Source organism: Hyaena hyaena, unplaced genomic scaffold (genome assembly GCF_003009895.1).
Source record: "Hyaena hyaena isolate Hyena2069 unplaced genomic scaffold, ASM300989v1 scaffold_138, whole genome shotgun sequence".
Taxonomy (NCBI): Eukaryota; Metazoa; Chordata; class Mammalia; order Carnivora; family Hyaenidae; genus Hyaena; species Hyaena hyaena.
In genome coordinates this window covers 912,357-925,281 of record NW_024080770.1, presented here as the reverse complement: position 1 = coordinate 925,281, position 12,925 = coordinate 912,357, and the positions used below count along the sequence as shown (strand labels likewise).

Sequence of the window (12,925 nt, the reverse complement as noted above, 5' to 3'; positions counted from 1 at the left end):
GGTAATGGAGGCTGCTGAGCTATTTACAGTGTTTTATAGTTGCCGTGGGAAACAGTAGTTTAGAATTTTTTCAGTGCCTGTCTAACAAGTATGGGATAATCAAACCTGTGATGGTAGTAGTATTGTTAACCTTATTTAAACTAAGACTTTAAGCACCTCACTTAGACTATATGAAGTAAGCTCTTAAAGTGAGAAGAGGATTCTTTTATTATTTTTGTTTACTCATTTATTTTTGAAAGAACGTGACCATTTGAATCTTGACCCATTGAAATACTTTGTTTTATATGACCTAGTAGAGACTGCTGCCTTTAGAATAATATATTTTTCTTCCAGGATACTAACGTCAGCAACCTATGCTTGATAATTTTATGATGACGTTTTGCTTCTGTTTTAGATTGCAAGGGAGCATGGTATTAGATTTTTTGAGACTAGTGCAAAAGCAAATATAAACATCGAAAAGGCTTTTCTCACATTAGCTGAAGATATCCTTCGAAAGGTAAGATCGTATTTTTACTTCTAATGTGCCAGTGTCACAAATGAACATTTAGTCTTTTTTGAAGTACTAGATTAACATGCAGAAATTAGATTTGGGTGGTATTGTTCCTAAATGCTTACCTATCACCAACATCTAACCCTCCAAAGTGAAGTAGGACCTGGGGAGAATGGAGAGCCACTAGAAATCTGTAGCATGTGGTCGGCGGTGACAGTGTGCTGAGCCCCCACACTGACTCTCCAGTCCCTAATTTTACGCTCCTTTTTTCAACTTTTTGTCTAGTCTGTGGTGCTGTGGCTCTTTTGTTTACTTTTGGACTCCTTTCTCTTACACATTTTTTGCATTTCCATAGGTAATTTCTTAAAATTTAAGATAATAGTGATTTCTACAGAATCACTTTCTTCTATATAGTCATTTCTCAGATGTGCCCATAAAGGGCATGTATCTGTTATGTACTGAATAAATATAGTAAATCCATCTCTATATTTCTTTTAGCCAATCATTTCAATCTGTGATGTTTTAAAAATTGATAAAATGTAATCTCAGGGATTTCATTTTATCTCAGGTTTAGTTTCTAGGTTTAATTTGTGAAACTTACCACTATAAGTAACTTGTAGCAAAATTGGGAAATCTGATTTTCATATTTTTCCTCAGATGGCAAGATGCAGTACACAGATTTGGTTATGAATCCTGAGTTCTCTATTCAATCTATAGTACATTTAAATGCACATAAAAACAGAACAAATCTGACACAAATCCTATTGAAGAAGTAGGCATTGTATAGGAGAACATTTAATTACTTTTGGTAACCTTTCTATTTTTATAATTGAAATAACAGTATTTTTTTCAAAAAACCAACCCTGAAATTTATGTATAACATAAATGTATGTATAACATAAGCTGTAATAGAAATGGTATCTCAAATACAAATCTAGTGAAATTTCAGAGAAATCAAACAACTTAATTTGAATATAGTGAAATGTAGTTATCTGTTAACTATAATTGTGTGCTCAAACTGGAAAAAAGTCATCAGTTATTGCTATTCAGTGACTGTAAAACAAACTAACAAAAATGAAGTTAAAGCTATAATTCCATTTATAGTAGCATCAAAAAGAAAAAATAAAAAATAAGAAAAACTAGTTATGAAAGTAAAGGACTAGGTAGACAAGGAAAAATGTTTTTACTTTTTTTTTTTTTTTTTTTTTTTAAGTTTATTTGGAGAAAGAGAAAGCACAAGTGCTGAAGGGGCAGAGAGGGTGGGGGAAGAGAGAATCCCAAGGAGGCTCCGCAGTGTCAGCACAGAGCCCGGTGCAGGGCTCAAGCTCACAAACCGGGAGATCCTTATCTGAGTGGAGATCCTTACCTGAGCCGAAATCCGGAGTCAGACACTTAACCGACTGAGCCACCCAGGGGCTCCAGAATGTTTGCATTTGTAGTTAAATGAAGGGAATAACAGGAATAGAAAAATACGTAAACAGAAATTTTTTTAATGTTTATTTTTGAGAGAAAGAAACAGAGTGTGAGTGGGGGAGGGGCAGAGAGCAAGGGAGACACAAAATCCAAAGCAGGTTCCAGGCTCTGAGCTGTCAGCACAGAGCCTGTCGTGGGGCTCAAACTCATCAACTCGGAGATCATGATTTGAGCTGAAAACAGATACTAAACTGACTGAGCCACCCAGGCACCCCAAAAAATGCTTTTTAAATTAGTGATATACTTGTATTTCAGAGTTTGGTGATCACAGTGAAAAATTATTCCAGTACCCATAAGATTTACCATAACACTTGTTGAAATAATTCTTATCTTTTGTGTTCTTTCTCTTTCTGGATTTTTTTGTTTTCTCCATTATTTCTGATTCCTTTCTGTCCATACTGTAGCCTTCAACTTCTCACTAATCTTGGCATTCAAAAGTAGTAATAATAATGCCTATATAATCTTATAATCTGTTTCCCCATGAGATAGATCTTCCTTGTTCTCATATTAATGGTTCAAACGCATGGATACACCAAAAAGAAGATCTCCGCCTGGAGTCTTTCCAATGTAGGCAGGCCCAGATGTGAGGTTGCATTTTTTTCCTATGCACATACATAATGCTTTTCGTTGTGGTCAGGGTATGAGTTAAAACATCAAACATAAACTTGTTTTACATTGGAATATGGCAAATACAGGAGCAATGCCTGACTAGCAACTTTCTGTGCCATGATTTCTCTACTGAGGTGGTAAAAGAGAAGTTAACTTTATTTTATTTTATTTTATTTTTTATGTTTTATTTATTTTTGAGAGAAAGAGACAGCATGAGCAGGGGAGGGTCAGAGAGAGAGAAGGAGACACAGAATCTGAAGACAGGCTCCAGGCTCTGAGCTAGCTGTCAGCACAGAGCCCGACGCGGGGCTCGAACCCACCAACCATGAGATCATGAACTGAGCCGAAGTTGGATGCTTAACCAACTGAGCCACCCAGGCATCCCGAGAAGTTAACTTTAGAATGAAGCAATTTAAACCATTTTTTAACTTAATTATTTGAATAGGTAATTCATTCGCATGGTTCAAACATTTAAAGAGTAAATGTGCAGAGAAGTTTCCCACTACGTTCCCTCAACTCCTCATTTCTCTCCTATAGGTAACCAGTTTCACTTATTAATATAGGAGTTAATATGAATATATTTTTATTCACTCTCTCTTTTTTAAACAAGTAAGGCAACATACACTGGCACTTTAAATATATACATAAAAGCCACTTTTTAAATAATTGCTACTCCCTTGAGTTGATAGGTCATAATTAAACAGGTTTTCTCAGGGACATTCAGGTGATTTTCAACCTTATGATCTCATAAATTGTATTGCAGTGAATAATGCTGTATTTAAATCATTTTGCAAGTATGTGATTATGTGCAAAATACAAAGGACAGATTCCTATAAGTGGCCAAAGAGAAAAAATACATATGTGTTTAGAATTCTGATACATGTTGCCCTGCACTGTCCCGAGGGTCACACCCACTTACACCCCTGCTAGCACTGCGTGAGGAAGTCTGTTTACTCACACTGTGACTACATTGTGGACTGTGAGACTTGTAGGTCTTTCCCTACCTGACAGGTTTAAAAAAAAAAAAGGTAGATTTAATTTGCAGCTCTCTTACGAGTGAGGTGAGCATTTTTTAAAGATCTGTTTAAGAATCACTTTTGTATTTCCTTTTCTGTAAATTTGTTTTATTCTTTTGCTCACTTTTTATTTATTTATTTATTTATTTTTTATTTTTTAAAATGTTTTATTTATTTCTAGGAGAGAGAGAGAGAGCGAGCGTGAGCCGGGGAGGGTCAGAGAGAGAGGGAGTCACAGACTCTGAAACAGGCTCCAGGCTCTGAGCTGGCAGTAAGCACAGAGCCCGACACGGGGCTCGAACCCACGAACCGCGAGATCATGACCTAGGTGAAAGTCGGACGCTTAACCGACTAAGCCACCCAGGCGCCCCACTTTTGCTCACTTTTTAAATGTAGTTACTGGCCTTTCTCTTATTCTTGACTAGGAACGGCTTAGAGTTGTACTTCATAAACTTTTGTTTTTGTTTTGTATTAATCAGTGCTTTTGGCTCTAAATGTTTTTGCTCTGCATGGGATAATTCCCATTTTTAGGGAGTCTTTTTCAAGGCTCTAAGTTAAATTGTGGAGGAATGGACTATGAGTCAAGTGCTAAGTGAACAAATATAGTGGCCTCCCTGGTTACATGCACCCATGTTTGTTTGTTTTTAAGCACCCATGTACTTTTAATTGACCCACACCTGGAAGTTATAGAGAAAGAGTATTTCCTGTGCAGCCATATTCTTCTGCTGTGGGTGAGATGCTGACTGGCCTCATTCTCTTCTGTTCATTTTTCTTAAGATCTGCAATAGGAGTAAAGTTAGTTGTTCAAGAAAACTCATAAAGATTTTTTTAAGGGGTGCTGGGTGGTTCAGTCGGTTAAGCATCCGACTTAAGCTCAGGTCATGATCTCACAGTTGGTGGGTCCGAGGCCCACGTCAGGCTCTGTGCTGACAGCTAGCTCAGACACCAGAGCCTGTTTCAGATTCTGTATCTCCCACTCTCTCTGACCCTCCCCTGCTCACGCTGTCTCTCTCTCTCAGAAATAAATAAAACATTAAAAAAAAAAAAAAAGATTTTTTTAATGCAAAACTTGTAACATCCAGAAGAATCCCATAAAGCAGTGAGAATAGGTAGGTGACCTCAAAGTGCAAGTTGAAATTTCACCTCGGTGTAAGTTAAGCAGCCTTCTCTTGGGCTACAGGACTTTAAAATATTTTAAGTTTCCTCCCCCCTGGGTTACCTTAACTTTCTATTGTTTCTAGGAGAGAATATATTTCCAGTTACATCCTAGCTTTTTACATTTTCATTCATGACCAACTGTTAATACACAAAATGGCTTGGATAAATTTCCCTGACTGATACGAGTAAAGGGAGTCATTCATAAAAGAATCTATAAAACATGGTTCCATGTAGTAGAAGATCAAGAACAGAAAGAAACTAATATCTGGTGACAGAAATGAGAGTACTGGTTACCTTTAGTAGGATAGTACTGGCTAGAAAGGGATACAAGGGAGCTTTCTGTGGGGGTATTATGGTCTATATTTTGATCTGATAGTTTCATGTTATATACTAAGCACAGGTAAGATTTGGTGACTCAATTGGTTAAGTGTCCGACTTGGGCTCAGGTAATGATCTTGTAGTTTGTGAGTTCTAGTCCTGCGTCAGGCTCAGTGCTGACAGCTCAGAGCCTGGAGCCTGCTTCAGATTCTGTGTTTCTCTCTCCCTCTCTCTCTCCCTCTCCCCTGCTCATGCTGTGTCTCTCTCTCAAAAGTAAACATTAAAAAAAAAAAAGTTGTGTAAGCTGTTTCTTAAAAAAATGTTCCTTTCATACAGTGTAGGCTGTCCATTGAAAACAGGATATTCTTATGATTTTAAAAGTACTATTTAGGATATTGGAGAAATACAGGATTATTCATAGAAGAAAATAAAGTCACTCATAACCCTACCACCTAAGGGTTACTACTGTTAACATTTGATATCTCTCCTTTTGAATTTTTTCTATGTCCATTTTTAAGATGAATTCTATAACTTTGTGTTTTGCCCCACCCATTTTCCACTTACTGTTAGCATATCATTGTTGAGACTGCCTTTTTAAATGTTTTTTTTTTTTTTTTTTTTTTTATTTCTAGGAGAGAGAGAGAGAGACGGGGAGGGCCAGAGAGAGAGGGAGTCACAGACTGAAACAGGCTCCAGGCTCTGAGCTGGCAGTCAGCACAGAGCCCGACGCGGGGCTCGAACCCACGAACCGCAAGATCATGACCTAAGCGAAAGTCGGACGCTTAACCGACTAAGCCACCCAGGCGCCCCGAGACTGCCTTTTTAAAGTTATGGTAGAGTATTACAAGCTTCAGTCTCAAAAGGCAAGGAACTAGACAAAAAAGGGCTATTTCACTTCTCTGAGTTTAGACTTGAGCCAACATTGGTTTTATACATATGCCTGATAATGCTTTTTAAGTCCTAAATACTCAGGGCTCAGGGCTCAGGAAAAACCTCGTGTAGACAAGAGCAGAAAGGATATTGGAAGCTTTATTAAAAGGATGCCAAGAGGCCTCTAGACATTCACAGCTTGAAGTAAGCAGGCAAAATGTAGATCAGAAACAAAGCTGCCAAATCTTCACGTTTTGCATGGGAGAGTAATTATGTGACTGTAATTACATTTTGTTACATTTATGAGAATATTTGTGTTGAATCTTGATTTTATTCACAGCAGTGTTTATTCATGGGTTACTTTCTTGTGTGTGTGTTCCAGACCCCCGTAAAAGAGCCCAACAGTGAGAATGTAGATATCAGCAGTGGAGGCGGCGTGCCAGGCTGGAAGAGCAAGTGCTGCTGAGCGCCCGCCGCTCCGTCAGCTGCCCCGCCGCCCTGTTCTCGCCTCCTGCTGCAGAGTGAACCAACCACTCTGTCCATTTGTAACTCTGAGCAGAGATTTTTGTTTCTCATCTTAATTATCCAGTCCACCTATTTTATTTGTTCTTTCATCTGTGACTGCTTGCTGACTTTATAATTTTCTTCAAACAAAAAAAAATGTATAGAAAAATCATGTCTGTGACTTCATTTTTAAATGTACTTGCTCAGCTCACCACTGCATTTCAGTTGTATTATAGTCCAGTTCTTCTTCTCAACATTAAAACCTATAGCAATCATTTCAACTCTATTCTGCAAATTGTATAAGAATAAAAGTTAGAATTAACAATTTTATTTTGTACAACAGTGGAATTTTCTGTCATGGATAATGTGCTTGAGTCCCTATAATCTATAGACATGTGATAGCAAAAGAAACAAAAGCCAGGAAAACACTCATTTTCGCCTTGACTATGTAAATGGGATTAATTTTGTCCTGTGCCTTATGTGGAAAGGAACTTCTTTGGTTTTTCCTTGTTTTGTTTTGTTTTGTTTTTTGTTTTGGTGGAAGCATGTGCAGGAGACATACATATCATCAAAACATACACCGTTAAAATGTTTGTGGTTTGCTTGGCTGTAATTTTCAAAGTAGTTAATTGAGGACAAAGGGTAATGCAGAAATGATAGCTTTGGTTTGCTGAGTCTTAATTTTAAGTGGCCTTGATATTTAAAACTGTTCCTGCCACCGGGTCTTCTATTTGGCCGCTCTCTCCTCAGTCTGTCTTCCTGCATGCTGCTTTATTTGCTCCCCCACCCCCACGGTCTGCGTTATTTAAAAATGAAAGGGGCAAACTAGTAGGTTTTTTCAAGTTTAACATAAAGTACTGATTTAACTTGCTAAGCAAACTGAAAGATAAATTCTAACTGCCTACTACTATCAAATGTCTTCCCCTCATTTTCTCTCTCCCCTAAAACTTCTGCTCCAGATTCCTTCATTAGCTCTTTTACTTCATGCTCCTCTTCCCTCTCTGTTCCCTTTCTATCCATTGAGTTTATGAAATGGAAGAGTTAATTGCATGCACTAGTGTTTGGAGGGTGTTGTGGTTTGTCTTTCTAATTAGGTGTATAGCCTATTCACTTTCCTAGAATAAATCTCTTAGCCTAAATTTGAATAGTCTCCATTTTGGCAACTCCTCTAGCAGTTTGGTAGCCCAGTAAAAGTTTTGTTTTCTTTGGTTTTGTTTGTTTGTTTGGCTTTTTTAATTTGTTTTTTAAACGTGGGAAGGAGGAGTGAAATTTATTAACATGTTTGCCAAATAATACTGAGATTTGGCCTTTGAAGAACACTTTTTCAGTGTTAAGTTGTCTTTACCTTAAGATTAGAAGTACTTTAGAATATTATTAATTTTAAGTCCTGTCTTCATATCCCTTTGGAAAACTTGTATTACCATGGATTTGGAAAAGGACAACAAAAGGCTTTTCATGTACAGATCAGGTCTCTAGCTATCTCTAACCCTGTCCTTTTTTCACTTCATTTTTCTAGTTTCGCTTCATTGCTTATCATCAGGATAGGGTAAGTTAAGTTTGCTACGCTGCTAGCATCCTAAGATGATACCTTTGTTGAGATAATTGTGAATAGCATGATTCATTTCTAGCAGAGGCTGAGTTTAGGACAGCAGCTTCCATTGAAAAGTCTTTCTGTGTCGTGGATAGCATTTTAATGCCCTCTTGGCTCACATCAACAACATAGGGACGTATCTGCTATCAACATCCATGAATTTTTCAGATAGTGCCCTAAAAACGATTTTATATGCCTCACTGGTGGTTCTTTTTAGGCTTTTCCTTCACTTGACTTTATCATTGTTTACTAGTAAAAGCAGCATTGCCAAATAATCCCTAATTTTCCACTAAAAATAATAATGAAATGATGTTAAGCTTCTTGAAAAGTTATAGGTTAAACCTACTGTTGTTAGATTAATTTTAATGTATGTGTTGCTTTCCTTTATCTGGAATGTGGCAATAGCTTTTTTATTTTTTAACCCTCTTTAATCCTTATTCAATTCAATGACTTAAGGTTTGAGAGCTAAACACTGGGATTTTTGGGTAACAGACTGACAGTTTTGTTGTTTGCATAATTATAATCGGCATTGTACATAGAAAGGATATGGCTACCTTTTGTTAAATCTGCACTTTCTAAATATCAAAAAAAGGGAAATGGAGTATAAATCAATTTTTGTATAACCTGTTTGAAACATGAGTTTTATTTGCTTAATATTAGGGCTTTGCCCCTTTTTCTGTGAGTCTCTTGGGATCCTGTGTAGAAGCTGTTCTCATTAAACACCAAACAGTTAAGTCCATTCTCTGGTACTAGCTACAAATTCGGTTTCATATTCTACTTAACAATTTAAATAAACTGAAATATTTCTAGATGGTCTACTTCTGTTCATATAAAAACAAAACTTGATTTCCAACTGTGTGGCTTGGTTTTCATTTATTTGTGGAGTTGAAGGTGGATGATTACTTCTGAAAACAATTCAGAATAGCAAACTGAGTATCAGAGGGGCAGAAATTTCAAGAACTACCTTTGGTAAGAAACTACATAAAAAACGCAACTCTGTGGGGCACTAAAGCAGCACCGTCCTGGCATCAAAAGGGACGCCACGGTCATTGGGTCACAGTCCCTCTGCAGCTGACAACGCCGGACTGTGCCGAGAGCCACCTGCAGCTGGACACAGCAGACTGGTCAGGGGCAGCACGGTGGCTCCCACGCTGGGGGGCTGAGTGCTTGCTTCGGCAGTGACCATCCACTAGTCTGAAAAAAGTATTTCCTTTTTTGTGAACCATAAGCGACAGCTTTGTTTTATATAAAGAAAACCTTGCTTGATCGCGTCTTAGGGCATTATTAGTCAGGAGATAGAGATAAATGTTGACAAGATCTTCTGGAGGATGGTGTGTCATTTTCTCCTACTGCAGTGTTGATAGGAGGCACCTGGAGGGTTTTTAATGCTTCCCCATTCACCCCAACTTTGTTTTGCATGTCTAGGAAGAGGCCCATGATTCTTTTTGAGATTGGTGTGGGAAAATAGGACATGGTCTCTGCCCTTCAGTTTATGATTTTGTTTAGAAAGCAAAAGCAGTAATCAGTTAAGCATATGTAAGAGCCAAGTAGGGGTGTCTGGCTGATTCAGTCGGTGGAGCATGTGACTCTTGATATCGGCGTCATGAGTTCAAACCCCACACTGGCATAGAGCTTACCTGATTAGATGTGATTCAGGTTTTAAGTGCTGTATTAATGTTTAAGAGCAAGCTCAGTTTGTGGGAATAGTTGGGGTGGCTTTTAAGGGAATAAGGACATGAATTGGTTCTGAAATAAGTAGATTGTTTATTCAAGGGGGAGGGGAAAGAGGGTCCACAAGTAAATTTGAAACAGGCTTTGCTTCTGTGAGAAACCAGAAACCCACCTGGACAGTGATTGGCAATGGGGATTCCTGGTAAGCTCTCGAAAGGGGCGAGAGAAGTGTGTCTGAGGAAAACATGTCTAGTGTTGGAAGAGGAGAAAAAGCAGAGGGTCCTGGAGATTGATCGCATAGGAAGTTAGGTGAGCTGGGATCTGAAGAGGACCGGGCCAAAATGATGGCAGAGGGCAGTGCAGGGTTTTAAGTTCCAATATGTGAAAGGAAAGAGTATTTCTTGCCTACTAAGGAGCCTAATAGGTACTTATGACACTGTTCTACATGCTTTGGGTTATGTCCACAACTACCTGGTGAAATGATATCCATTTTACAAAATAAAAGGTCTCAGATTAAGTCCTTCAGGTTGCACATCCAGTTGGTGCTGGAGTTGGATTTTGAAACCAAGCCTGTGGCAGTGCTTCTTTTCATCTTCACCTTAACCAGCTTCTCAGGATAAGGTCTTAAGGTTCGGTTATAGTGATTATAATGGGGGTGATAAACGTGCCAGAGCCAACAGAAAGAGTGCTAGAGTGTAGTTTTACCTGTCTTTTTTTTTTTTTTAAACCATTTTATTTACTTCTTTAATCTCTACACCCAACATGGGGCTCAAACTCCACCCTGAGTTCAAGAGTCTTCTGACAGCCAGCTGGGTGCCCCTGGTCTTACCTAGTTAGCATAACCATTGAGCCTAACCTTGACACTTTTCTAACAGAGTAATGTCCTTGTTAGTTTAAACCTGTGGTCCCCCTTGCCACCCTGCCGATGTTACTTTTCCTCCTCCTTCCAGCCATGTTTTGCCTGAAGGTAAACAATAAGGCAGTTGCTGTTCACATTTCTCTTAATTGGCTTTCAAAGGCTAGACTTTGAGGGGGGACCTGGGTTGCTTATTAATTGCTACCATAAGTAATGGGGAAATAAAATGGAGGAGAGGGGAAAGAAAGTGGGTATAGTTTGGCCAAATTCTTAGGTGGATTTGAGATAGTTTGTAACGACGAGTACAGTATAACTTCATATAAGATTAAGTCATATAAGCTTTTCTGGGACACTGAATTTAGGTCTGAGATTTCCGGCACCAAGGTAAAAAGGTATGTAGTTCTGTCACATCTTAAAGAGAATGGTTGCTGAGAAAAAATCTCTAGCACAAAATTCAGAAATTACCATTAAAGTTTATTGGCCTGCAAAGTGAAAATGTCTCCAGTGCAAGTTCTTAAACTGCATAAATCTGCTTGCGTACCTCTACCATATTTGTGAATTTCCATAAAACAGTAAACCAGCTGTGGCATTTCTGCAGCAAGCTGATGTAATACATACTTGTAGCTTTCTGGTGATTTGATTTATAGACAGTTTATTTAAAGCTTCTTCAAGAAAGGGTAATTAATGTTCTCATTTGAGTCTGAAATGGTCACAGTTCGTCTGTTGACCGGAGCTAGAGAGTAGTCAATCCAAGACTGAGCTCTCCCATGACTGCTTGAAGAGCAGGGTTTTGGGGTTCAGTCAAAACGGTCCATTTAACTTTTGACCAGATGTGCAGGTAGCAGAGTGGATACTGCTTTGAACACATGATCGGACCCCAAGGAGAGGCTGTTCACCGGTGCCCCTTCTCCAGTGCTTCAAGTATTCCATTAAAGCCTCCTAAGTTTCACATCGGCAATTACAGAAACCACTCCGGTCTGGCAGATCTTGGAAGCGATAGCGGTGCAGCGAGCCTACCTGTGAGCGAAGACGCTGACTCTCTGGGCGGGCAAGCTCTGGGAGGAGATCCAGCTCCCAACTAACTGTAGACTGCACGCTGTGGCTGGGTGCCTTCCTCTGGGGTGCCTTCTACCCGCTGCCGCCAGGAGGGCGGGCAGCCGAGCCCGCGCCGCACCCTCCTCCCATCCCGCGTGATCAACACGGACCACCACTCCACTCTGCCCCTTCTCCCACGCTGCATAATCAGCACAGCCCACACGCTCCGATCTCGCCTAACAGGCCGCTGAAGTATTACCTGGGAAAAATGTTTGAAGAGAATTATGTAAAAAATAAGTTCCTAGATAGGGATCACTTTACTGCTTTCAGTCGGAAGTGGCTCGTGTGGGAGGTTACATTCCTATTTTGTCTTACTGATCACCCAACTTTGAGACCTCAGCCACTGCCCACCCTTCCCCTCACCGTCAACGCCACCGGGTACTGTTTAGTCTTCCCGTTACCGCCCGCCTTCCCCTTCATGTTCCCACCGGTCTGGTTTTGGTGCTCGGTCCTCTTTTCTGGACACTGCACCACTTTCTGGACTCGTCGCCTGGTGTCAGCCTCCCTCCCACACACCCCTTGTCCATCTTGCACGCATCGCAAGTTCATCTTCTGAACTTCCCACTGTCACTCAAGAATCTACAGGGGCCCAGTTGCCGACAGCAAGGATGTGTCCGGTGCCTTGATCGTAGTGTGTCACCATCCAAGCTTCCAGGGAAATAAAATGGTGAGTTGACCTAATCCAACAGTTGAAGACCTTCTCGGGTCCCCAACCCATTTTTACAGCCTTAACTGTCGACCAAAGTGCTACACAATTTTACTTCGCTCTTTGGAGGCCTCAAAACAGGTGAGGCGACATATCCTAGCCTCTGCCTTTGCTTAATTAACACCCCTCTGTATCAATTTTGGTTCCCAGCTGCGAATGGTAAAAACCAACTTTGCCTTATTTACCCAGTGGAGGACACTGGTTAAAAGGTTGTTAAAGCTCCATTCTTGTAAGAAGGTGGTAGCAGGGACATAATTTTCCGTTCTCCACAAATCCCTCCATAAATACACAGCAGGTAGGATAGCAAAACCCAAGAAGAGTATATACAGCAAAAGTATTTGATGAGTTAACCCCTGTGAGCCCCCAAACACAAATGGGTTGGGGCACACTTCTGACGGGAACAGGAGTGTGTAATAGCATCTGTGCAGAAGAAAACAGAAGAAATGGGGCATCTGATGGATCTAAAAATCTCCCAAATTAACTGGCAAGTCCTTGGAAACTGCAGGCCACACTATTGGAGCCATCCAACAGCAAGTGCAGGGAATCGCCTATCAACTGAGGGCTACGG

The 12,925-nt window shown here is 39.9% G+C and overlaps 1 protein-coding gene across 1 annotated transcript in view; it reads left to right on the top strand.

Annotated features, from left to right (window-relative positions):
• The window catches only part of RAB10 (RAB10, member RAS oncogene family), an 82,350-nt gene extending 73,512 nt beyond the window's left edge, over positions 1-8,838 (top strand). Inside the window, exons 5-6 of the mRNA XM_039238341.1 lie at positions 395-496; positions 6,317-8,838. Coding sequence (XP_039094272.1) covers positions 395-496; positions 6,317-6,400 — 186 coding nt within the window. The 3' untranslated portion in view covers positions 6,401-8,838. The remainder of the gene's footprint in view (positions 1-394; positions 497-6,316) is intronic.
• The last annotated feature ends 4,087 nt before the right edge of the window (positions 8,839-12,925 follow it).